Source organism: Thamnophis sirtalis, unplaced genomic scaffold (assembly GCF_051295495.1).
Source record: "Thamnophis sirtalis isolate CommonGarterSnake01/CBP01778 unplaced genomic scaffold, rThaSir2_p1.2 scaffold_1, whole genome shotgun sequence".
Lineage (NCBI taxonomy): Eukaryota > Metazoa > Chordata > Lepidosauria > Squamata > Natricidae > Thamnophis > Thamnophis sirtalis.
In genome coordinates this window covers 4976741-5004559 of record NW_028261381.1, presented here as the reverse complement: position 1 = coordinate 5004559, position 27819 = coordinate 4976741, and the positions used below count along the sequence as shown (strand labels likewise).

Here is a 27819-nt window from a genome sequence, read left to right as displayed (position 1 = left end):
TCTCTCCCTCTCTCTCTCCCTCTCTCTCTTCTTCCTTTTGTCTCTCTGTCCCTTTTTCCTTTTTTTCTTTCATCTCTCTTTTTCTTTCTTTCTTTCTTTCTTTTTTTCTTTATTCCTTTCTCTTTCTCTCTCTGTGTGTGTGTCTCTCTGTGTGTGTGTGTGTGTGTGTGTGTGTGTGTGTGTCAGTGGTGGGTTTCAAAAAATTTTGGAACCTCTTCTGTAGGTGTGGCCTGCTTTCCAGGTCCACTGGTGGAACTTCTTCTAACCGGTTCGGTAGATTTGACGAACCGGTTCTACCAAACAGGTGCGAACTGGTAGGAACCAACCTCTGTAAAGCACTATGGGGCAGTATACGTCTAAGTGCTATTGCTACAAAGATTGTATTCACCTGGGCTTTTTATCCAGTTGTAAAATCCAGAAAGTGTCAAAAAGAATTGATAGTAGAATCTAAAATACTTGATCACAGCCATCTGCCCTAATGATTGCATCAAAGCCCTTCATAGGGCTTTCAGCCCTCTCTAAGCGGTTTACAGAGTCAGCATATCGCCCCCACAGTCTTGGTCCTCATTTCACCCACCTCGGAAGGATGGAAGGCTGAGCCAACCTTGAGCCGGTGAGATTAGAACCGCTGAACTGCAGATAACAGTCAGCTGAAGTGGCCTGCAGTACTTCACCCTAACCACTGCGCCACCTCGGCTCTATAAAATGAACTTAAATTGTGAACTCAAGCCCAAAACCGAGACATAGTATGGATTTAAGCACTACAGGAGAATCCTATATTTAGAGCCAGATAGTGGTTTTTCTTGTTGAAAGCTAGCAATCAAAGTTGTTTTCTCACTGGAAAGCCACCTCCCTTGTTCCTCTACTGATCAGAAAACCTTTCCTTTTGGCTGTACCGTCTTCACTGATTTTTATTTTTATTTTTTTGTTGTTGTTCCTTTTCAGCCTCAAATGGGCACCACTGCAACCTCTCACTGAGACTTCATGCCTTGATTAATTTTAAGTACTTTCACCTTGCACGCAGGGCAGTGCTTCACAGTCCATTTCGGCAGCGGCTTAATTTGACAATAATGGTAGTCTCCACAATGGCAATTAATGAATAAAGGAAGCTTTGCACTTTGTGACCTAGCAACCAGGTTCTCTTTAAACTGGTTTGTCTCATTTTCTCTCTCACACACTTTTGTGTTCAAGCCCTCAAAGTCTCAGATGACAGCAGAGTTAAATTGCTTGGTGTCAGTGATCTTTACTATGGATGGCAATACTCGCTCTCCTTTTCCATTCTCTTCCTTCCTCTCTCCTGGCTTCATTAGTTACTTGAGTTATTTTACTCATTATTGCATTGTGTATTTAGTTCCAAATATGCAAATATCACCAGATTTAGTATTATATTCAAATGGATATCATTCTCTCAAGGCTCCAAAAAGATTTATTAAGCAGCAACCAGCATGCTATTTTTGCCTGTTTAATTTTGTTTTAGAGCAACTAGATTAATCCAAGTTTCTTGTTGGTCTTTCTCCATCAAAAATCATACTGCATTCTTTTTTTTTAATTGAAAATTTTGGAAAAAAAACCTTCTACAAATGTTTACCTCCCTCCCCTCCCCCCCAAACCCCACCCCCCAACCTTCCCCCCCCCCGACTTCCCAGAACCAATACAGGGTATAAATCTTTAACAAAGATATTCTCAAATAAACATTAAAAAAAAAGTTAGTATCATCTTTCATTTGAGCTTTAACTCCTCTTTGCTAGGCTAGCTCTAAATAGATTATATCATTCCTTGTTTCTTAGTCATAAACTATCTGGAATTTCTTAGTCCCATATTTATTTTGAGTATAGTCGATCCATCTTCTCCACTCCAGTTTATATCTCTCATTGGAATGGTCCTTGAGATATGCTGATATTTTAGCCATCTCTGCTAGGTTTGTTACTTTTAATGTCCATTCTTGAATAGTAGGCAAATCTTCCTTCTTCCAGTATTGCGCCACCAACAGTCTTGCTGCGGTTATTAAATGCAAAATCAAGTTAGTCTCTATAACTGTACAATCAGTAATTATACCTAACAAGAATAGCTGAGGGGTAAACTTTATCCTTTTTTTAAGAACATTTTGCATAATCCACCATATTTTTATCCAAAATGCTTTTACCTTTTTACAAGTCCACCATATATGATAGTATGTAGCATCGAGACAATCACATCTCCAGCATTTAGGTTGTAAATCCAAATACATACAGGCTAGTTTTTCAGGATCTAAATGCCATCTATAAAACACCTTATAAAAGTTTTCTCTCAAATTTGGGGCTTGTGTGAATTTTACATTTCTTACCCATATCTTTTCCCATGTATCCAACATTATTGGCTCTTCAAAATTTTGTGCCCACAACATACTGCATTCTTCACTTACCATTTATCACTTGCTGATCTCTTTATCTTCTTCTGTGCCTTGTACGCAGGGGTGGGCTTCAAACTTTTTAGCAAGGGGTACTCTGCCCAGTTGCTGGGTGGGCATCGCCTGGTTGGCCTTGTTCTAGCTGGGAGAACGCAGTCAGACAAACCGAGGTGAGCCAGGACTTCAAGTCCGCTAACAGTTTATTTCTAACAGGTTGCCAAACGTGGCACTTCACATTTCGCGCATATTAGCTAACTGGCAACAGCTGAGCCCTGTTTGACAGCTCTTTATATACCCCAGCTGTCAAACAGGTAACCAATCAGTAACAAGGACACGCCCCCCCTAGCCAAACGGACCAGAGAGGAAACTGTGGTACATAACAGGCCTCCTGCACCATAAAGGGAGGGTTGCCCTCCCTAGGCTCCGGAGGGTTTTTTCGGGCCTCCAGGACAGCAAAAATGGCCTCCCCAGGTGCCAGAGACCCTCTGGAGGCCAGAAACAGGCCCATTTCCTCCCCACCCCCATCCAACATCCAACCCATGGATGTTTATGATTGCATCCCCAGTTCTAAGTCTTCTTCCTTTGGTCTCTTTCATAGTGCTGTTTATTTGTGGATTGTGTTTAAAGAATTAAAATAGCCACAGTAAATTATATCGAAAAAAACCATAAAATTTAATCATCCAAGGTCAAATGTAAAAAAAAAACCCCACAATATAGTGATAAATAACTCCTGCAGCAATAAATCATCAGATAGTACTACTCATTATTCCTCAATTCATTTCTGCAGGGGAAAATATTTTGACCAATTTCCATACAAATAGGTGACTAATCTGTCTTCCAGAAGGATGATATTCCTTCTTAATGTTTATTTCTTTCCTTCTTCCATCCCTTTTCTTGCACATTGTTCTTCCTAACCATTTTAACCAGGAACTATGGACATAATGCAGTATCAGCAGTTCAGGTCTCTGAAGGGTAAGCAAGCTATACAATATGGCTGCCTGTTCTGTCCCCCCCTTCTCGGCTTGATAACAGACGACAGGCAAATAAACTTAAAAGGAACTTTCTTTATCAGTTCTCAGTTCAAACTGGCTTCGAGCCCAAAAATAACATAAATAAACTCTCAGACTAGATAACAGAATACAAAACAAAACTCTTACAAGCAATGCACTTCTCCCAAAGTCTCTACGAATGAGGGTTACAGAAGTCAAATCACTTTTCCAAGTGTACATCAAAGAAACCACAATCAAGGGTCAAGGAACGCACGAAGGAACGTTGACTCCTGCAACTAGGGCGTGGCAGCATCCGTCCTTTTATCTCCAAACCTGCCCCTAACAAGCCCCAGCTGCATAATGAATCTTGTATCCCGAAAAGACTCACAGCAGACATCTGCTGAGTCACAACAGCTGCCTATCAAAAATGGTTTGGGAAAGGCAATGCTGTTGATTTGGGAGAACCAAACCTGATATAGTGATTCTCCCTTCTTATACTTGAGGCAGCTTTTGTTGACCCTAATTATTAGAAAGAATTGGGAAAGATTTGTAAGCAATCCAGGCCTATTATCTTCTTCCCCTGCCCATTGAGGCGATTTTGTGAAAACACAAAATCTAACTACATAGCATATAGAAATCCTTAAGCAATCTCGCTTTGAGAGATTTGTTCAGCTAACAATAATACGCCTAGTTGTGTTTTAAGGGCATTTTTTTGTTTTTTATTCCCCTGTGGTTTTTGCTGTTTAGCTTCTCGGTGGGCATCCTTTCTGGCAAGTCCTCTAATTCACTTTTCATTTATTCTTCAAAAATCCCTATGCTGTTTTCCATGTCTTCAACGAGACAGTCCCTTTAGTCTTCAAACATACCAGCGGAAAAGGCTGCCTATGTAAATTACTTGGTTTTCCAAATGCATTCTGTGCCAAAATGTTGAGTGTTAAAATACTTGAGACATTTTCATAAAAGATTCCTGGAAATAAATTAATACTCTTTTTTATCCCTTTAAAAGAAAATTCTCAGTGGGACAAAAAGATATAGATACCTCCCAGGAAACTTGGTAGACATATTTAGGATTTATGTGGCTATTGAAGGAGAGTTACTTTCTTTATGATATTAGCATTCATTTGTCTTAGCAAAACCTATGTCAGTTGTGAAATTAGATTAGGATCCTAGGGGAATTATAGATCCTACTGTTTTGATTCCCTCAAGTTTTACAATAGTACTATTTTTGAGTTCATTATGCTCCCAGCTTTCGTAGTTTATGTTTTCTGTGCCTATGAGATTAACATCTAATTTACTAGACTTCATAGTAATGCATAGTTCTGCGTAATTATGAACAAGAGGTGACTTCCAGTTATGTAAGTTCAAGATCTAGCATTATAATACAATGGTGTATTAATCGCAGTTCTACTTTAAAACTTGGAAAATAGGCAGCTTTGTAACAGCTTTTTCTATTATTGAATCTTTTTTTTTCCCTATTGTTCTGTTTCTTTAGAATCTCCTAGTAAGGATATTGGTCCCACCCTGGGATTAAAAAAGTCGAGTTCCCTAGAAAGTCTCCAGACAGCTGTTGCTGAAGTGAAAAAGAATGAGCTTCCATTCTACAGGCCTAGACCTCACATGGTCCGTGGGAGGGGATGTAATGAGAGTTTCAGAGCTGCCATCGATAAATCCTATGATGGACCTGAAGACGTGGCAGGAGGTAGGTACCACAGAACCTTTCCATTTTTTTAGTAAAGAAAACATTCTTTTTCAAAAAATCTATGCTGTGCACATGAAAATTCATCTATAAAAAAACAGATTTCAAAGAAGAGTTTAATCCAATTCTGCATATATATCAACTATAGTCTCGTATAGTATGGAACCAATGGTGGGTTTCAAATTTTTTTCGAACCTACTCTGTGGGTGTGGCCTCCTTTGTGGGAGTGGCTTGCTGGCCATGTGACCTGGTGGGAGTGGCTTGCTGGCCATGTGACCTGGTGGGAGTGGCTTGCCGGCCATGTGTTTTCTTTCTCTCTGTCTCTCTGTCTCTCTGTCTCTGTTCTCTCTCTCTCTCTCTCTCTCTCTCTCTCTCTCTCTCTCTCTCTCTCTCTCTCTTTCCTTCCTTTTGTCTCTCTGTCCCTTTTTCCTTTTTTTCTTTCATCTCTCTCTCACTTTTTCTTTCTTTTTTTCTTTTTTTCTTTCTTCCTTTCTTTCTTTTTCTGTGTGTGTGCGTGCGTGCGTGTGTGTGTGTCTGTCTGTCTGTCTGTCAGTGGTGGGTTTCAAAAATTTTTGGAACCTCTTCTGTAGGTATGGCCTGCTTTCTGGTGGAACCTCTTCTAACCAGTTCGGTAGATTTGACAAACCGGTGCGAACTGGTAGGAACCCACCTCTGTATGGAACCATACATACTATAGTGCAGATTATGTTGGGAACTTTATTAGGATTCTTGTAATGGCCTTAATCTCTGTGAACATGGCTGGAGACCATATATTGATCTGCTCAATTAGCAGCTATTGGTTTTCCATCTTGATATATGTGTCCATGGATGTATGTATCTGTGTACAGTTCTTTGGACAGCTCTCTCATATTCCAGTATAATGACCAAAAGACCAGCCTTCTTTCCATGTTGATACATTATCTAATGTTGTGTGTGTGAGCTTACTAAGTACTATCTGAATCTAGATTTCAATAGTCTCTGCGTATTTCCGTTTGAATGTAAAAGGCTTGATAAACTTTGTATCAAGCAAGATATATATGACCAAATACAATAAGTGGTGATTAACATGAACAATGGTATACTGTTAGATTTAGCTATACGTACTTTAAGGTCCGTTTAATGCAAAGAATTAGATGAAAATCCATTGTAATGCAACCTTTGTAGGGGTGGGTTCTGGCCGGCTTTAGTTCACGCCTTTAAAAAAACGCCCTCTACAGGAGGAGGTGCCTCATCTACATAAGGAATTTTTCGGCTTTTAACCCTTGCTTAACTCTGCTCGAGTGATCGTAAAGATAGGCTAAATGAGGCACGTGGTTCTCCCGCCTCCTTCTCCAGAGGGCCCTTTTTAGAGGCTTTTTTAAACAGTTAAGCACTAAGCAGAGTCATCCACTGTGACTCTGGCAGCAACTACCTCAGCCTTTTTCCTTTTACATTTTCTTTTCTTTTCATGATGACAGTGGTGAGGCTCTGCCTCCCCTGACTGCACGTCCCTGGTTCAGACACATGGCAGGCCTGGGACACTGCCGGTTCCAGCGACCCAGGCCGCCCATACCACTACCGGTTCAGGCGAACCAGTAGGAACACACCTCTGAACCTTTGCAGTTATAACAGGATCATTGGAAATGTCTTTTGTTGGCAATTTATAAAAAAGTTGTTTGGATTATACACATTAATCGGAAAATATATACAGGTAATCCTCGACTTACCATAACAATTGAGCCCAAAATTTCTTGTTGCCAAAAGAGACACTTGTGAAGTGAGTTTTGGCCCATTTTCTGACTTTTCCTGCCACAGTTGTTAAGTGAATCACTGCAGTTGTTAAATTAGTAGCATGGTTGTTAAGTGAATCTGGCTTCCGCATTGACTTCACTCGTCAGAAGGTTGCAAAAGATGATGATGAGATCTCACGGTAGGACACTGCAACTATCATAAATATGACTCAGTTGCTAAATGCCTGAATTTTGAAAGAGCCGAGGTGGCGCAGTGGTTAGAGTGCAGTACTGCAGCCACTTCAGCTGACTGTTAGCTGCAGTTCAGCAGTTCAAATCTCACCGGCTCAGGGTTGACTCAGCCTTCCATCCTTCCGAGGTGGGTAAAATGAGGACCCGGATTGTTGTTGGGGGCGATATGCTGACTCTGTAAACCGCTTAGAGAGGGCTGAAAGCCCTATGAAGCGGTATATAAGTCTAACTGTTATTGCTATTGCTATTGCTATTTTGATCACGTAACCCTAGGGAGGCTGCAGTGGGTGAAAAGCAGTCATAAGTCCCTTTTTCAAGTCCTGTCGTAACATTCAGCTGTCACTAAATGAACTGTTATAAGCCGAGGACTTGCCTTTATGTAGTCAAAAGATGACTGTCTGTACCTGCTGATTAATTTTCTCCCTCTGCAGATGGTCTATCGGATAAGAGTTCCCTTTCCGGCCCAGAAGGCCAGAACTTTGCAAAAGCCTTTCACATGAACTCTGAATTGGAAGATGTGGAAGGAAAGACAAAGAAACACAAGAAGACCAAAGAAAAATTGAAAACGAAGGAAAAAAACAAGAAGCCTAACCTCAAGAACAAATCAAAAATCAACGAAAAGGACAAAAAAGAGGAGAATGACAATTCTGAAAGAAAAACAAAAAAGAAAAGTTTGGGCGCTATGTTAAGGTAAAAATTCTTTTTTATATATATATTTCTTCCTGATCTTATATTAATTTGAGCTTGATTTATTCGGCCTGAGGCCCCTTGGTGAGGTTGAGTAGAAGTCGATCTCTATATCCGTTGAACGACATTTACTATAAATGAACACTATATATGCTAATTTTACTAATACATCAGTTAAACTGCATATTGGAAAAAAGGAGAATATATTTTTCAACATGTACTTGTTAATTATTTTGTCGGCACTTATGACCTATTTTTCCTCAAAAAAAAAAAAAAAAGGCTAGAGAGATGTTACAACAAATAAACTATTGATTTTGGCGTGAGCCCAGTGAAAGCGGAAAGACTAAATTGAGTCAAGTTTGAATGAAATCTTAGTGATTTGGGTTGGTTTGCTTTTAGGATGAGCAGTTCTAATTCAGATTTGTTATCTTTAAAGTGTTTAAGTATCATAGCATTATAAACCACATGAACTAAATGTTGTTGGATGAACAGTAGATATGTCTGCCAACTCCGAAGCTTGCCTAACTGAGGCCATCTTGGAGGTTTCAGGGTTGCCCAGTGATGGGTTTCAAAAATTGTTCGAACCTACTCTGAAGGTGTGGCCTCTTTGTGGGAGTGGCTTGCTGCCCATGTGACCAGATGGGAGTGGCTTGCCACCCATGTGACCGGATATGAAGATGCCGACAACACTTGTCAGAACCACCTTAAATTACCTCACACATAGCACTGGCATACATAAGATTATGATGTCAACTTGTTTTTTAAAAGGCATCTTTGGTTTGCGTTAAAACAACTTCAACACACACAATGTTCTGATTGCACCACAAACGCAGTAGTCATCCTTACCTTTCACAGAGGCACTGAGTTTTATAAATATGAGTGTGATAGTGTAGAATAATCATATCCAAGGACCAGTGGTGGGTTTCAAATATTTTTGGAACCTCTTCTGTAGGTGTGGCCTGCTTTCCGGGTCCACTGGTGGAACCTCTTCTAACCGGTTCGGTAGATTTGATGAACCGGTTCTACCGAATAGGTGCGAACTCATAGGAACCCACCTCTGAAACCACATGAACTAAATATTGTTGGATGAACAGTAGATATGTCTGCCAACTCCGAAGCTGAGGCCATCTTGGAGGCTTCAGTGTTGCCACAATGGTGATCAGGGACAGGGATGGGTGGGAACAGAGAATGTCTTTGCAAACAGAGGAGAAATGTTCCCAACCTCTGAAAAAACCTCTCAAAAGTGCAGTTGGTGTCTGTTCTGTTCTCCAGATGACTATACAAAAACATTAGATATGTTGTTGTTCTTTTTTTCCAGATCTTAAAGATACCATTTTGTGTTCATGTACTTCTTATTTCATTTCATTCTTCAAATTAAAGAGAAGTACTGAACAAATTTGTCTTCCATATCTTGCAAGAACAACAACCTCTTTCATCAGACTCTCAGGCAATTAAATTTGATTTGACGTAAGAAGGCACTTTACTGTTAATAAAGTTTTGTGTCGTTTGCCTCTGTGGGTTATTGAGAATGCTAAAAGATAACCATTTAGTTGATAAATATTTAGAGTTATCAAGCTGTATTAAGGGTTTCAGATTAAAGCAGTGGTGGTTATGTACCTGCAGGCCTCAGATGCTAGTTTAGTTAGTTTATTTAAGTTTTTAGTTTATTTAATTTGTATGCCGCCCTATTCCCGAGAGACTCAGGGCGGCTAACAATCTGAGGGGGAGGGGGGGTACAAAATGAAAATAAAAAGACAAACAATTTAAAAATACAGCAACATTCGTACCTCGGATGGGGCTGGAAGATTCAACAGCCCCAGGCCTGCCGGAACAGCCAGGTCTTAGTAGCTTTGCGGAAAGCCGGAAGGGTGGTAAGGGTCCGGATCTCAACGGGGAGATCGTTCCAGAGGGTCAGAGCAGCCACAGAGAAGGCCCTCCCCCGGGGAGTTGCCAGCCGACATTGGCCGGCAGATGGGATTCGGAGGAGGCCTAGTCTGTGGGATCTGATCGGTCTTTGGGAGGTAAATAGCAGGAGGCGGTCTCTCAAGTACCCAGGTCCGATACCATGTAGGGCTTTAAAAGTAATGACTAGCACTTTGAAACGTGTCTGGAGACCAATGGACAGCCAGTGCAGCTCGTGGAGGATAGGTGTTACGTGGGTGAACCGAGGTGCACCCACAATCGCTCGCGCGGCTGCATTCTGGACAAGCTGAAGTCTTCGAACACTCTTCAAGGGCAGCCCCATGTAGAGCGCATTACAGTAGTCCAGTCTTGAGGTCACGAGGGCGTGAGTGACTATCCGAAGGGCCTCCCGGTCCAGGTCGAGATCCGGTATGTACCTGCAGGCCTCAGATGCTACACAGGAGATTGTCTCTTCTATCACAATTATATCTTCAGGAAAAATATATGCATATCATGCTAAGGGAACTATAGAAATTGCATGTTTATGTAGAACACCAAGTACTTTTATCTTTCAGAGTTTTTGATATCACCTACCAACGAATGTTTGGTTCCACTTATCATTTTCTTCCTTATTACTAAGTATTGCACATGTCTTACTTGTCCATAAAAATGGCCTATTCTTGAGTTAGCTGGATTTGATAATGTGATAGGTATTAATTTGTCCATCACAAACTTAGTTGATTTTGTTGTGTGCCAAGAAACTTTGCTATATCATGTTTTTCTTGGCCCAAAAGCCAAAACTTTAACATCATTCTCTTGAGTTAAAAGGTTAGTTAAATGGAAGTTGGACTTTTTAAGTCACCAGGAGTATTTGACATCTGTCATAGTACCCTCTTTCTCTATGGCTTGATCCCAGAGCAGTTATTAAAGGCACAATGTATAATAAATGCAATTTGACTGTGACTCAGTTATTACCTTTTTCAGATAGTGGTTGTAAAAATTCTGGGTTTATCCTTCACTTTTTATGGGTATAAAGGTACGTTAACTAATGGACTGTAGCCATACCTATGAAATTTTAATAGCTAGCTCCCTATATGGGAACCAATAGACAAGGGTTCAGCTTTATAAAATGTAGATCAACTGTGTACCAGACATTTTTCATAGAAGGAGGAAAAAACCCATAATTGTGCATGTGAAATATAAAGTCCCTTACTCTATCTTTATTCAAGATATGAACATTTTAAAACTGTTAGTGTTGGAACAGATCCATGTTTTTTTTTCCACTAGTCCAGTTAGCTTAATTATGTAGGTAGAAGTTGTAATGGCTACATTGATTGTCAAATATTACCAGTATATAGTACCGGAGTAGTATTTTAATAAAAAAGTTGTTTTATTTAGATCAGCAGCAGAGGAAAATTAATAAAGTACCTGAGTGCTAACCATTATTTTCTTCCTGTAGAAATATTATATTTTCTTAGTAATAATTAATCTTAGACTATTTACTCTCATTTTCACAGTATGAACCATTTTGTTTCCTAATTTGCCTGCATTGCTTTGAGCTAAGCATCTCAGCTACTTTAATTTTTCATTTTAGCTTGAGTCAAGAAATGTTTTCATTACTTAATGAAGACATTCTTTGCAACTGTATTTTTATTTTTTTTGGGACCAACCACATTGACTGCATAAGCATCTTGCTGAAGAGCAATACCACTCGGCCTTGTTTCTACAGCCCTAAGAAAAGAGAAGCTGGGTCGTAATGTGCCACTCATACCCTCTAAGTGTAACCAGGTATACCTAACCAGGCTGCCACAAGTAATATCTGGTTTAAAAGTGCAAATCATGTCTTCCAAAAGTATTTGCAGATCCTCTTATTTTTCCCTTACACACAAGTTCCAGTATCTCATATATTTCACAGTTCATATATCCTATGAAATTAGTATTGGTTACTGTACCCACAGCCATCTACCACCAAGTTAGATTCTAGAAAAGGACCCCAGGGCCTGGTTATGTGAATATATATATATATATATATATATATATATATATATATATATGTATATGTATATGTATATGTATATGTATATGTATATGTATATGTATATGTATATGTATATGTATATGTATATGTATATGTATATGTATATGTATATGTATATGTATATGTATATGTATATGTATATGTATATGTATATGTATATGTATATGTATATGTATATGTATATGTATATGTATATGTATATGTATATGTATATGTATATGTATATGTATATGTATATGTATATTATAGTATTAGTATTAGTATTAGTATTAGTAATAGTATAGTATAGTATAGTATAGTATAGTATAGTATAGTAGTCTGAAGTAGACGTGCCATAGACCCCCAAATTCAGCTTTCTTCAATTGTTAGTGCAAGCTGTATAAAACTTAAATAATATTTGGCAACAACACTACACAATTACAGGTGTTCTTAAATTTATAGCCACAATTGGGATCAGAACCTTTATTAATAAGCAATTGTAGGAGAAGAAATGGCAGAACCTGGGGGTGAAGTTAAAAGAGGGATCAGCCTAGAATCCCTATGTAGCCACAAGCTAAGTCAATCCCCCCCCCCTTTAAATTTAGTCAGTCCTTATCTAACTGCAAGCAGGTGCTAACAGTTGAGAACATTCATGTGCATTGGCTGTTTAGCAATAAATCAGTTATTTGGACCTTCATATGTAGACCTGGTCTTTCGCACCAGACTGTAATGCTATAATTAAGTGAGTCACCTCTGATTTTATTATCTTTTTTTATCATGGTTGTTAAGCAAATCACATAGTCATTAGGCAAATTCAGCTTTCTTCATTGACCTTGCTTGTAGTAAGCTCCCTGAGGTTCACAACCATACCCCTGGGAAACTGATTGATTGATTGATTGATTGATTGATTACATTTATATGCTGCCCTTTTCCCCGAAGGGGACTCAGGGCGGCTCACAATTCAAATCAGGGAAGGGGTACAGAGGGAATAAAAAAGACGAACATAACAATACATAATTTAAAAAGCACACAACAGTCATACCATTCGAGGAGGGGGGCAACAGCTCTTTAGCCCCATCATAAATATGTGCCAGATTCCAAGTGCCCAAATTTTGTTTATATGGCCATGGGGATACTATGACAGTCATTAGGGTGAGAATCAGCCATAAGTCACTTTGAAAGTTACTGCATTAAATGACTGATTGTAAGTCAAGGACTTCCATATTTAAAATATTCATGATATCATCGCCATATATATTGATATTGATGTTTCAACCAGTGAGCCTTAAATTGTTCAACTTTCTCTTCTGATTTAGCAATAGCAATAGCAGTTGGACTTATATACTGCTTCATAGGGCTTTCAGCCCTCTCTAAGCGTTTTACAGAATCAGCATATTGCCCCCAACAACAATCCAGGTCCTCATTTTACCCACCTCGGAAGGATGGAAGGCTGAGTCAACCCTGAGCCGGTGAGATTTGAACAGCCGAACTGCAGAACTGCAGTCAGCTGAAGTAGCCTGCAGTGCTGCATTTAACCACTGCGCCATCTCGGCTCTCTCTGATTTCCAATAGATCTGATTAATGCATTTCAAGGAATATATTTTTTTTTCTGAATGTAATGGCCCCAATTTAACCACAGCTACTTTAAATATTTGATATAATTCATTTGTGGGTTTTCCGTCCTAAGAAAATTTGAGTATGTCTTTTTTTTTCCAGGTGTATGAAATCAAAATCTTTAAAAAATATATATTTTAGCTTAGGCAATGGTAATAGTGGAAACCTATCCCAGAGGATCAATACATTGGTACAGTCCCTACTTCTTTTTGAAGAAGAATACATTTCTTCATGACATCTTCCACAAAAGGAGGCATCTATGAGAGAAATATTTAAATACCAGCTGGTTTATAGTTTTTTAAATTCCAGAATGAGAGCCAGTAGAGTGTGTTTTGATATTGCCTATTTGAGGGGTCCAAAGGAGAAGAATTTTTGAAAGTAATCTTATCTAAAACCATTTTGATATGTATTTGCATTTAATAGAAACATGTGCATGTAGGTCATTTCTCATCCTGTCTAGTAAAATCCATGAGAAACTTTATGATACCTATTTCCTCTGGAAATCTGGTTTGTTACTCTTAAAGATAATGTGGAAACAGCATTAGGTTTATTTAACTAAGGCAAGATTGATACTTAATGAAAGGGTGGGCTATTAAGAAAACGACTGGGCTCATGTAGAATTGCAAAGGAACCACTGATCAGAAGTGAAGTTGCTCCGTATCCTTTCTATCCCAGGTGTCTGGAGGGTTCTCAGCTTGATTTTGTTTCGTTTTTTTGGACAAAGTAGGTAAACAAAGGAGGTTTAGAGGTTTTATTCAACTTGTATGCCGCCCTATTCCCGAGGGACTCAGGGCGGCTAACAAAACCGAAAGGGAAGGGGAACAATACAAAAGGAAAGAAAACAAAAACAAACAACAATACAGAAGCAATTTAAAAGGTCTCAACAAGCACACCAGTTCGAGTGGGGATGGAACTCAGCAGCTCCAGGCCTGCTGGAACAGCCAGGTCTTAACGGCTTTACGGAAAGCCTGAACGGTGGCGAGGGTCCGAATCTCCACGGGGAGATCGTTCCAGAGGGCCGGAGCAGCCACAGAGAAGGCCCTCCTCTGGGTAGTTGACAGCCGGCATTCGCCTGCAGATGGAATTCGGAGGAGGCCTAGTCTGTGGGATCTAATGGGTCTTTGGGAGGTAATCGGCAGGAGGCGGTCTCTCAAGTACCCAGGTCCAATACCATGTAGGGCTTTATAAGTGACAACTAGCACCTTGAAGCGTATCCGGAGACCAATAGGCAGCCAGTGCAGCTCGCGGAGGATAGGTGTAACATGGGTGTACCGAGGCGCACCCACGATCGCTCACATGGCTGCATTCTGGACAAGCTGAAGTCTCCGAACACTCTTCAAGGGCTGCCCCATGGAATTTTATTTTATTTTCTAAAAATTCCCAAACAGTCATTGATAATCAATACTAATCAATACTAATTCAGATTAGAGTGTTTAGCCTGAAAAGTGTCGCTGAGAATCAATCCCAGGGGAAACAGACATATCTTTTTCAACTTCTTGGACTTTTTAAGGAAGACTGAAATTTTCAGAAAGGCAACAATACCAAAAAAAGTTAGAAGGATATCAAATATCCTTTTAACATTGCTTCAGTGTGAACAAATTCACTAGTACCCAAAAAAATAAACAGTACTATAAGTTTATATCAGAGAACGCACATAGTTTTGTTCATGAGTGAACAATGACAATCATAATATGAAATATAGCATGCTAACTTCTCTTTTTTACAGTAACTTTATTTAAAATTAGTTGGAAAGATAAAACTAATACAAACTGAAAATGAAGCCAATAAAACTAAATAGGAATAAAAAGAAAAATAGAAAGTGCAGAAAAGGAAAAAAAGAAAAATAGAAAAGAAAAATAAGAATATAGTAAAATGTTTAACAAAATGTCTTCTCCCTTCATCACAGTCATAAGCAATTTTAGTATTTATTACTACTCTTAAAATACAACAAATGATCTCTTTTTCCCATATCTCATATCTTATCTACAAACAAATCCTTAAAGCCACATGATTCAGCCCTGATGAGAAAAATTCCATTCAAGAAACAACTAGAAATAACAACATATCTATTTTAACCTTTTATCAAATTTAAAAAAAACAACAACTTTATATTACTTCCTTTTACTTTTTAACAATCTTGGCTTTAATTATTTCCAATAATATCTAGAACTTGATTTCTTTTTTGTTTGTTTTTTCTGTTTATAAAATGCTTCAAAGCTTTAACCAGCCTCTTTTGTAAAACCAATTTAGGAAATTTAACCAGTCATTTGTGTATTTCTTTTAATCAGCTGGTATCCAGTGTAGCCTCCCCCCCCCCAAAAAAAAAATATATCTTTCTTACTAGCCTGTCATTTTTAAATCTAGTTTGACAACAATCTTAGTCTTGTCAATAAAACTCATTCCTGTTCCATAACACCTTTTAAATCAAGTGTATCTTTAGAGGAAGACATTCTTAAAATTAACTTCTGGGTCAATTGTTTAAAAAATATCCTACATGTCCAGTGTTAAAATGTTTTGCTCCATTCTGTATTAATAAGTTGCCAGTAAATTTAAGAGTTCTTCTTCTTTAATTGTAATCTTTTATTCCTTCCATCTCATCCTATAATTTTTTAAACAGAATTTAAAATAAGAGCATTTCCCACTGGAAGGAGGGAAAATGAGAGGAGAGGTAAATAAAGATATTTTTTTTTAAATTACTGCTTATCTGTTAATGATAAAGCTGTCTAATGATAAATAAATTTTAAAAAACTAAATGATCCCATGCATGAAATAAATACCAATTTTACTGAATTTAGCTCTGTGAATGCTTTTGATTGTTTCTGGACATATATATAGGTATATTTGCCTATTTTTTTTCAATATATGAAAAATGGATGCTATTTTGAATTGTTTGAATGCTTAAGGGAATATGAAGTAGATATTCCATTTTTTATAGGAAAACCAGATATTTGAGCAAATTTAAGCACTGCAGTAACTATAAATCTTCAACATTGCCAATACTACTATAAGTCACACGAAAAAGATTGAATGATCAGAGATGGTTTAGAATTGAAATTGTAGATTCAGGATTGAAATTTTACTCTTAAATTATGAGACAAACCCTTCAAAACATTTAGCCACTGTTCAGTGCAGTGTTGGCATTAATATAACATTCTTCTATTAATATTGGATTTGTTTTCATTTGCTTTCATTCATTGTATTCATTTCAAATGAAATTTACAGTAATGAAGTTGTAATCCTGGACAATGCCAGAGTAAAGGAGTGGAGAGAGAAAGAGAGAGAGAGAGAGAGAGAGTAGTCTTAAGTCTTATTTGGAATCTTGTCAATTTTGCTGCAAGGCTTATGTAAGCCGTTCAATTTCGTGACTTATAAGAGAAGTATATTTTACCTGCTGGATGTGAAAACCGATTTGACATGCAGCTGACCAGTTTTGAGCGAATAACTTCCTTTAGTCCTTACTTGCTATAATAGCATGGGATTTGTTCTCTTACAGATCCTGATTAGAAATTGCTATTGCAAATATGTCTTGTAGAGATACTCCTTATTTTATAGAGATTTGTTGGCGGAATTGCAATGCTAGGCATTTTGTGATGTCCACTCAATTGAGAATCACATCAGATTTTATATATGTGTAAAATAAGCTTTGAAAAAGTTGCAGTGGAAAAAAAAAGTGCTTATACTAGACTTGTAATTATGGATTTTTCCTGGGGGAAAAAAGTGTTTTACGTTTATCAGTGTAATTCTTAGTTTATGACTAGACTTTGAAATTAAGTCAGAAATAACGATAATAAATCTCATACATAGAGCCAGGTTATTTTGTGGCCCCATATTCCACTGTGTTTGAGATACCAATACTGCATATTAATACATGAGGCATTGTATGTGATTTCTGGATTGTGGCTGCCCATATCTATAGGAAACTCCTCATTGGAATCAATGTGAGCGAGCAAATAATACAACAGCTTTCAATCAGATGGTCTCCTTCCTTTTCATTCTCTCTCATGCTGTGTGCACACATTCATTGTAACCATAAGTAAAGATTTCTCTTGCAACGGATCTAGTGTGAAAGAATTAAGCCATGGTAAGTTATAACAATTTTAAAAATACCAACCAGGATGCTGAACAAGGTTTTAAACTGTTCTTTCAGCATCTAGTCAGAGGTGTTAGCAAATAGAGACATGTCCCTTCAAATATTTCTCTTATTCCAAAGCAGAATAATTTTATTTAAGCTGGACTGACGAGAAAGGCAATTTTAGGTGAAGGAAAAAAAGTATACCACTAACCAGCAGGTGGAATAACATGAAAAATTATTTAGCTGGCATGGGGAACTTGGTGCCCATGCATTTAATGTGCCCAGAGACACCATAATTTTTGAATGAAGAAAAACAAACATTAGCCTATGGCATTATTTTTTTTATTTCTAAGAATGTTTCTGAGGTCCATTTAAGTCCCCTAAACATTTTAAATAAACATACACTGTCGCTCCAAACCGGTGTTCTATGTAAAAGTATGCCAAGCCATCCAGAAAAAGAAAAGAAAAAACTAGATAGTAAGAATCATTTTCAAATAGGGAACTAGAAAAGGTGTTGGGAAATAATAGTATCAGTTTTTGTTCTGATTGATTGATTAATTGATTGATTGATTGATTTTGATTTATTACATTTATATGCCGCCCTTTTCCCCGAAGGGGACTCAGGGTGGCTCACAATTCAATCAGGGAAGGAGGTACAGACAGGGGTATAAAAAAGACGAGACATAACAATACAAAATTTAAAAACACACAACAACCATACCATTCGAGGAGGGGGGCAAAAGCTCTTTAGCCCCAGGCCTGTCGGAACAGCCAGGTTTTAAGGGCTTTGCGGAAGGCCTGGAGGGTGGTGAGGGTTCGAATCTCCACGGGGAGCTCGTTCCAGAGGGTCGGAGCAGCCACAGAGAAGGCCCTCCTCTGGGTGGTCGCCAGTCGGCATTGGCCGGCGGATGGAATTCGGAGGAGGCCTAATTTGTGGGATCTGATCGGTCTATTGGATGTAATTGGCAGATTAATTGGTAATTGGTAATTAATTAATTGGTAATTGGTAATTCCATCTGATAATTGAGTGCCTTATGACTGCTCACACCTGCTATTGTGATCATTTTGTGAATATGGAAACTTCTTCCTTACAACCTTTTCAGATTCCCAAATAACCTCTTTCCACAGCTTAAGCTATGCGGAATTTCTAGCGTTTGCCGCACTTTTCTCTCTAATCAAGTATGTTTTAGCACCCAATCTTGGGACAGCACTCCCAAGACATTTACATAGTTTTTGCAAGATATTAAAGACCTCACCGATTCCCCAGGCCTTTGGGTTAGGTGACTAGATGAACTGTATTGCTACTGATATGTTTTTAGGAGGGAGTGAGGTCATTGCTTACCCTTGGATGCCAGGGATTATATTTGTAAACTCTTCTGTATTTTAATCCTAGTAAGCTGCCTAGAGTCAGGATGACTGACTGATTGACTGACTGAAGAAAGAAAGAAAGAAAGAAAGAAAGAAAGAAAGAAAGAAAGAAAGAAAGAAAGAAAGAAAGAAAGAAAGAAAGGGTCAGAATCAGCGTTGGGTTTCAAAAATTGTTGGAATCTACTCTGTGGGTGTGGCCTCCTTTGTGGGAGTGGCTTGCCACCCATGTGACCGGATGGGAGTGGCTTGCTGCCCATGTGACCAGATGGGAGTGGCTTGCCGCCCATGTGACCGGATATGAAATTATGGATTAGTACTTAGGTCGGTCCAAGTAGCTATTCAGAAGTTAGTGGTTAGAAGCAATCGTAAAGCAAGATATGGAATTAACACCAGAAATATTTTGTTGGCTATTTGAAAGGGAGTATAATATATATTTAATTTTACACACGTTAGCAGCTGCTGGAATTGTGTTTGCACAACGGTGGAAAAACAGATATGTGCATGAATAAATATTACAATGTGCAGGAATAAATAAATTGACAATTAAAATCAAGAAGGCTTTGAATACTTTTTCACGTGGGATTGGTTTTAGCAATTGCCAACTAACGGAAACAGAAATTAGAAATCCAAAAGTATGAAAGAAAACACCAATTATGTAAGGAAAGGTCCCTAAAATGTATAAGGAAATATTACTAGATCATTATTAATGCGTAGATAACTGTGGGACATGACATACCCACCAGTGGTGGGTTTCAAAAAACTTTGGAAGCTCTTCTGTAGGTGTGGCCTGCTTTCCGGGTCCACTGGTGGAACCTCTTCTAACCGGTTCGGTAGATTTGACGAACCGGTTCTACCGAATAGGTGCGAACTGGTAGGAACCCACCTCTGGTCAGAATCCTTAAATTCAGTATTCTTAAACCAAAAGCAGTACATAACTAACATTGTCGTGTAGCAGTCAATATAAGCTTCATTTTTTTTTTATTTCTACATTACAGTAAATCCAGTTTCTAAAACCAGTCAAATACTGTGCGGATGGACCTCTAGCTGTTAGCGCACATAACAGACCCACAAACAGTGTAACAAATCATGTTAGGAAGGGGGGGGAGAAGGAAACATAGAATCAATGCTGCCCTTTTCTTCCTGCCCCTGTCCAGCTAAGTACATACTGTACAGAAACTGGAGAAGTAATATGTCTTCCAATTTTCTGATGGTTGATTTCCTGTTCTCTTGCCAACTAAACTTTGAATTCTGTATTGCCTTTTTTTGTTGTAGTTAAAGTACATTCCAGGGGAAAAAAATATTGAAATGCATTTTAACTGCTATAAAATTAGATATACAACAGACTAAAGTTTAGCTTAATGAAGCACTTACATCTGAAGCTTAATCACTGTTGGAAGCCTCCATGCAGTGTTTGTTAAGCAAAGAAACTCAATAAACGCCTCTCTGTGCTATAAATATGTTATGGGCCTTGTTTTGTGAATCTTTATTAAAAGCAGTATATTTCACAAGAAATGAGAAAGGTTTGTTAAAGCCAAACAGAACATTTAGTTTCAGCTTCTGCTGAAACAGGATATTATCTTCAATGTTTGAATTTATTTAAATATTTATTTATTTCATCGTAGTTATATGGCTGCCCGTCTCACAGACAAGTGACTCTGGGCAGCGTGCAACGAAGCTAAAAACAATAGTTTTAATATCTTTTTAATAACATTAGCATCACATTAATCTTATTAAAAAGATTACAATTATAACAGGCACAAAACTATATATATATATATATATATATATATATATATATATATATATATATATATATATATATATATATATATATATATATATATGTTATATTTATGCTGATAAATAAATAAAGGGAGACTAGTATAGATCTATTTCAAGCTATTTAGCTCTCATCAGCTAGCCACACCCTTACTGGGAATCGAACCTGTGCTCTATTGCCTCTAAGGCAGATGTGTTAACCATTAAGCTACAGGGCTCGACTCCTTATCAGCGAGGCCAGGGTGAAAGGTATATATTTTAAAGTCACAACCCCTGGTATGCCCAAATATGGGAGGAAGGTCACACTTCCACTCTCTGTCTTCGGCTCGTCACAAGAGACCATCCAGACAGAAACCCAATATTTTTTACTGTTGCCTTTTTGTTATAATATAATATAATATAACAAAAAGTCAACAGTAAAAAATATTGGGTGTGGGAGGAAGGTCACACTTCCACTCTCTGTCATTAGGCTCGTCACAAGAGTCCATCCAGACAGAAACCCAATTTTTTTTTTTTTTTTTTTACAAAGGCAACAGTAAAAATATTGGGTTTCTGTCTGGATGGACTCTTGTGACGAGCCTAATGACAGAGAGTGGAAGTGTGACCTTCCTCCCACACTTGGGCATACCAGGGGTTGTGACTTTAAGTATATACCTCCCACCCTGGCTGGCTGATAAAAGGAGTCGTTCTCTGTAGCTCAAATGGTTAACTCCCTGCCTGGGAAGGCAATAGAGCACAGGTTCGAATCCCAGTAAGGATATGGCTAGCTGATGAGAGCTAAATAGCTTGAAATAGATCTATACTAGTCTTCCTTTATTTATTTATCAGCACAAATAAAAAAACACACATATATATATATATATATATATATATATATATATATATATATATATATATATATATATATATATATATATATATATATATATATATATTTGTGTTTTTATTTGTGCTGATAAATAAATAAAGGGAGACTAGTATAGATCTATTTCAAGCTATTTAGCTCTCATCAGCTAGCCATACCCTTACTGGGATTCGAACCTGTGCTGTATTGCATCTTAGGCAAACGTCTTAGCCATCAAGCCACAGGTCTCCTCCTTATCAGCTGAATATATACACACATACATTCATACATACATACATACAAATATACATATATATACACACACACACAGTGTATTGGGCAAAAAACAGGTATTAATTACGCTGGAGCTATTTCAATATTTTGCCATGGCCCTGGAGTCCCCAGAATTGAATTGAATTGAATTTATTGCACTTATATGCCACCCTTTTCCCCGGAGGGGACTCAGGGCGGCTCACAATCCAAGTCAGGGAAGGGGGTACAGATAAGGGATAAAAAAGACGAACAAAACAATACACAATTTAAAAGCACACAACAACCATACCATTCGAGGGGGGGGGAAGCTCTTTAGCCCCAGGCCTGTCGGAACAGCCAGGTTTTAAGGGCTTTGCGGAAGGCCTGGAGGGTGGTGAGGGTTCGAATCTCCACGGGGAGCTCGTTCCAGAGCTGATGATACAACCAAATCTTGAGAGACTTCTGAAAGTTGGAGGGGGGAAAACGTTCCATGAAATAGAACCTGCAGCGTGCCTTCTCTGCTAGATCTTATAGAATGGGAAGATGTACTCTGGGGAGAAGCAGTCTCTCAAATAATTTTAAATAACTTTAAAGGCCAAAACAAGCATCGTGATTTGTGCCCATAAACAGACCAGTAACCAATGCAGGAACCAACTTCTCCAGGAGGACTCAGGGCGGCGAACAATTCAAAGGGGAAAAGGGGGAACATAAAAAAACAAAATACAAATAATAAAAGTAAACAACAGTCGCACAACCATACATGTCGAGAGGGGAGGGAACTCATCACCCCCAGGCCTGCCGGCAAAATCAGGTTTTGACGGCTTTTCGGAAGGCCTGGAGAGAGGTGAGGGTCCGAATCCCTGCGGGGAGTTCCTTCCAGAGGGCCGGAACTGCCACAGAGAAGGCCCTCCCCCGGGTAATAGCCAGGTGGCATTGGCTGGTAGATGGCACCCGGAGGAGGCCGACCCTGTGAGATCTAATGGGTCTGTGGGAGGATGAGCTCATCCAGAGGCCTCATGTGGATGTTGAATAGTAGAGGAGGGAGCATCGATCCCAGTGGCACCCATACAGTAGATGCCAAGGGCAGGATCTCTCTTCCCCAACACCACCAAATGGAATCAATATCAACGAAAGGAAGCAAACCAGCTGCCTACTGTCAGCCTTCTGACCCATTCAGAAGGATGCTATGGTTGATGGCATCAAAAGCCACCAAGAGGTCAAATGAAGTAAGAACCCTTTCCATCCATGCCAGAGATTATCCAAAAATATGACCAATGCCATTTCCATCCCATACCTGGGTCTGAATTCTGATTGAAAAAGGTCCAGATACTCTGCTTCATGCAGGGTCCTTTCAAGTAGTTGTGCAACCACTTTCTCAACCAAAACGAGGAGTTTAGATATTGGACAAAAGTTGACCAATATGATGAGGTCCAGTGATGGTTTCTTGAGAGGAGGGAAAACCGTTACCTCTTAAGACAGTGGTTCCCAAACTTGGCAACTTTAAGACTTGTGGACTTCAACTCCCAGAATTCTCCAGCCAGCAGAGCTGGGAGTTGAAGTCCACAAGTCTTAAAGTTGCCAAGTTTGGGAACCACTGTCTTAAGAGATAACAAAACAATATTCTGTTTTTATGACATATAAACCCATAGTTCTAATAGAATACTCTGAACTGAAGGTTATTTTTCATGCGTTATTCAATGTTATTTTAATAACCAAGCAGAAATTATTTTTTTCAGAATTCTGTGTCAGAATAGATATTTGTACATCAAAAATTAAACTGCATGCATTGTACTTAATAAATATATTTGAGGAATTGAAACATCCATTTTCCCTGTGTTGCAATGCCTCTCCACAAAGGTGAAAAAAAACATGATTTTCTTAACCTCTGCTAAAAACTGTAAATTAACCTGCTTGCTTTGTAAATATATTTCTTATCAATATTCCCTTTATAAATATATTTTTAGATTCCTAAAAACTTCAGTTGTAAATAAAAGAGAAAGTACAGAAAATAAAATCAAGATAAATGTATTCAACATCTGCATATAGATAATTAAAGCCATGAGATTTAATTAAAAGCAGAATAGCTGATGATTTCAAGAATAAAGGATCGTGCTTCAAGTAGATTATGTGTGGAATATTTATGGGGATTTTAAGGATATAAATAAGAACAAATGAGCTACTGTAGTTTTATTGCAAATACACAGAAAATTTCAGATGGTTCAATAAGAACGGTCAGAAATTGTTTTCAGTGTACTGTGAATGATATTATGATCAACTAAACTGACTAGAATTTCAGAAGAATTAGTTGGAAGCAACATCAGCAACAATCCATTTGCCCAACTAGCAAAAAATTAATTGCAAAACTTAAGTTATTTTGTAAGTTACACATATGATTGCATGAACTATGTTCCAGATTATCTAGCTGAGCTTTTTCAGGAAGCCTATATCTTCTAAAGCAGGAGTTTTAGAAGTTTTTCAGGCCATGGAATCTATTTATTTAAAAATAAACCTGTCACAAATGCAGGCTTATTCCAAGTCTCTTTTATCTCAAATCCTCCTTTAGCTCAACGTAAATATGGTACACAACCTTGGAATATTGCATCCTGCAGACCATTGATATGCACATATTAAGCAAAATCAATAAATGGCTCAAATGTGAACCCTGTAGAGAACTCTTATATTACGTTAGTTCTATCTTTTAAAAAAAATAAGTGGATACAAGTGGAATCTAGAGAAAAATATTTCGGTGCATAATATTTTTTGTTCAGCATATCAGTCAATTATGTTCCATTTTCTGTTTTTCTGCTTACAAATGACATCTACAGTAGACTAAATTACACTGCTTTGGGAAGGGAACTTTCCCTGCCCAGATTTTTTGTAACTTTTTGTGTATTTCTTCTGGGCAACCGTAATGAAGTATACTCAGACTATAAACTGGTTTTTACTACCGGTAGGTGGAATCTAGATAAGAATTTGTTGGATCCAGTGACTGTTTTGAAAGCAAACCAGTTATCAACTAGGGATATATTAATAAAATCTGTCATTACACCAGCATTGCACTGCTAGCAAATCTGACAAAATAGTTAAGAATTTTATAAGAGTTTGTAATTGCAAATTAATACTTTAATATAATAAATAAAGGAGCATTTGAGGAAAGTAACAGAAACTTATTTAAAAAGACCTTCACATTTGAAATATCAGACTTCCAATGTGAGAAAAGACAGAGCCAGTTTAGCTAATACAGGTGCTGTATATATTTAAGCCTTAAAATGAACAGTTCAGAAACTCTGCGTGCGTTTTTAAAATGTCATTTATAAAATTAGGACTACTAACATTAAGAACTTTATCTTATGACAATGTTATTGGAACCTTGAGCAGAGCCAAGGGGAGTTTTAAATGAATTCTGGATATGATCCAGTAATAGTGTGCAATAGAATACCATCAATGAACTGCTCCTTCATAATCTTGAGGGACTGGGTATGAAGTTGATGCATAATCTATTTTTATTTTATTTTTTAGTAATTCATTGCTTTAGCTTCCTGTCTTCCCATTTGAAAATTAAAGTTGAGTTGAGGAATTCAAACAGAATTGTGTAGAGGTTCGTAAATAGTCCATTGCTTAGAGACCCAGTTTGGTATAGTGATTAGGAAATCAGGTTATGAGTTCTAGTGTTGCCTTAAGTACAAATCCAGTTGGGTCGCCTCGGACCAGTTACTCTCTCAGTCCCGCGAAGGACGCAATGGCACACTATTTCCAAAAATCTATAGAGAATGGTGATCTAGGCAGTTGCCAGGATTTAACACTGACTTGAAGGCACAATATAAATAAAACATTGCTTGGACAGACCAAAGAAAAGTTCCAGCCACAGGACGCAACCTATCAATCAAGTCCTTCAGAATATTTTTGTTTGAGTGCAAATCCATCGTGCTTAACATAAATAGGTAATAACAATGTGCAGAGGAAGGTAATCAGCCTCATATTTTTTTTTAAAAAAGATGGTTTTTCTAACTTATTTATTTATTTATTTATTTATTTATTTATTTATTTATTTATTTATTTATTAGACTTATATACCGCTTCATAGGGCTTTCAGCCCTCTCTAAGCGGTTTACAGATTTTTTAGCAAATTGAGTCAGCAACTTGCCCCCACAGTCTGGGTCCTCATTTCACCCACCTCGGAAGGATGGAAGGCTGAGTCGACCTTAAGCCGGTGAGATTAGAACCGCTGAACTGCAGAACTGCAGTCAGCTGCAGTGGCCTGCAGTACCTCACCCTAACCACTGTGCCACTTCGGCTCATAGCCTAGCTAACTTAGCTACAGAATCCTACTAAAATGCTAGGTCAGTTGTTCACATTAGAAATAGTTTGTCTGATGGTTGATATTATTGATGCAATAAAAGAAAATGAATATCTTTCAAATTATTTTGATTTAATAGAAAAATATGAAACTAATTGTTAATGTTATACATTAATGAATGACTGATCTGAGTTATGTAATGGTCCCATCCTGTTCTGTGAATATAATGTAATAAAGTAGAAAACAGAAGATTGTTAATATTTATTCATAGATGCTAAAACAACACATAATTGCTATTATTTTGCTAGTGAATCAATTTTGGATGAAAACAACATTCTTTCAGTAGAATTCGGTGCCATTCTAAGATACATGCTGGCACATATTTAGAATAGAAAATTAATTGTGGCCCATAGAATTATATTGAAGTTCAACAAATTAGAAGAATGTTTATACTTATGGCCCCAAATATACAGGGGAGTTTAAAGTGTTCCATACCATGACTTTTCTGTCATATAGACTCATTAGGATATCAATCATGCTAATTGAAGCAAACCATAAGTAAATGTGTAGACACCTCGTTTTGATGAGCAGCATCAATCATATAGTATTTTAATTCGTAATTCGTAATTTAATAAATTTATATGCTGCCCAATCCCGTAGGACTCCGGGCGGCTTACACATACAAAGATAAAACAAAAAAATAAAAAAATAGGAGAAAGATGAGAACAAATTTAAAAGGAACACACCATACACTCGACTTAGCTGGGGGCTGGACCTCATTCATGGGTCAACATCCCCAGGCCTGCCGGAACAGCCAGGTTTTGGTGGCTTTTTGGAAGGCCGAGAGAGTGGGAAGGGTCTGGATCTCTGCAGGTAGATCGTTCCACAAGGCCGGAGCAGCTACAGAAAAGGCTCTCCCCCGAGGGGCCGCCAGCCAGCATTGTCCGGTCGATGGCACCCGGAGGAGGCCTAGCCTGTGAGTTCTTATCGGCCGTTGGGAGGTATGCAGCAGGAGGCGGTCTCGCAGATATCCAGGTCCTAGGCCATGTAGGGCTTTAAAGGTAATAACCAGCACCTTGAAGCGCGTCCGGAGACCAATAGGGAGCCTGTGCAGCTCGCGGAGGATAGGTGTATCTAGGTACACCCGATATCGCTCAATTTCTATAGTATTTCCTAAATAAACACAGGAAACAGCTGCCTACAAACAAACAAAACTCTTTGTATGCTTAAATAATGTCTCAAAAGTCAACTGACACACAAAATGAAAATAATAATCTGTCTTCTGGCTCTTTCCTAAATAAATATCATTGAGATTCATCCTCTCCTGCACATGACCCGCTCTCAGGCTGAACATTTTGCAGAATTTTGCAGGGACCTTGGAGGTCTTCTAGTCCAACCCTCTGTTCAACAGGAAATGCTGTACCATTGCACACAAATGGCTGTCTAATCTCTTCTTTAAAAAACCCCGGTGTTGGAGCACCTACAACTTTTAGTTACAATTGTTCCTGAAATGTTGCCTCCAATTTCCCCACAGAAGTTGAAGCTGAATAAAATGCAGCCATCCAAAATGCAACTACTAGACTGATATTAATTTTTGATTACGGGTAGTTACGAACCCTTCCTACATAACGTAATCCTCAATTTCCCTGGTCCTTGTCAAAACGATCTCTCTCTGAAGTAAGATTATCCCATTTTTGTAAGACAATGAAAATGAAGCTATTCCACGCAGAGCTTTTGAAGGCTGATGTCAATTGGGTACGTCTGTTTTATATTTTATTTCTAATTATTTTATTATATTATTATTTTGCTTATTGTACACTGCCATGCATTTAAAAATTAAACAGTAGAAAAATGTGACTAAATAAATAAATGTCAACGGTGCTCAATCTGAGTTTGTTTAAAAATAAAGAACCAGAATAAAGTGGAACAGAGAACAGAGTCCTTGAAATTGTCCA

At 38.1% G+C, this 27819-nt stretch overlaps 1 protein-coding gene across 1 annotated transcript in view; it reads left to right on the top strand.

The window, feature by feature from the left end:
* The window catches only part of PARD3B (par-3 family cell polarity regulator beta), a 587816-nt gene that overhangs the window by 302445 nt on the left and 257552 nt on the right, over positions 1-27819 (top strand). The window contains exons 17-18 of the mRNA XM_087706906.1: positions 4868-5074; positions 7464-7722. Coding sequence (XP_087563032.1) covers positions 4868-5074; positions 7464-7722 — 466 coding nt within the window. The remainder of the gene's footprint in view (positions 1-4867; positions 5075-7463; positions 7723-27819) is intronic.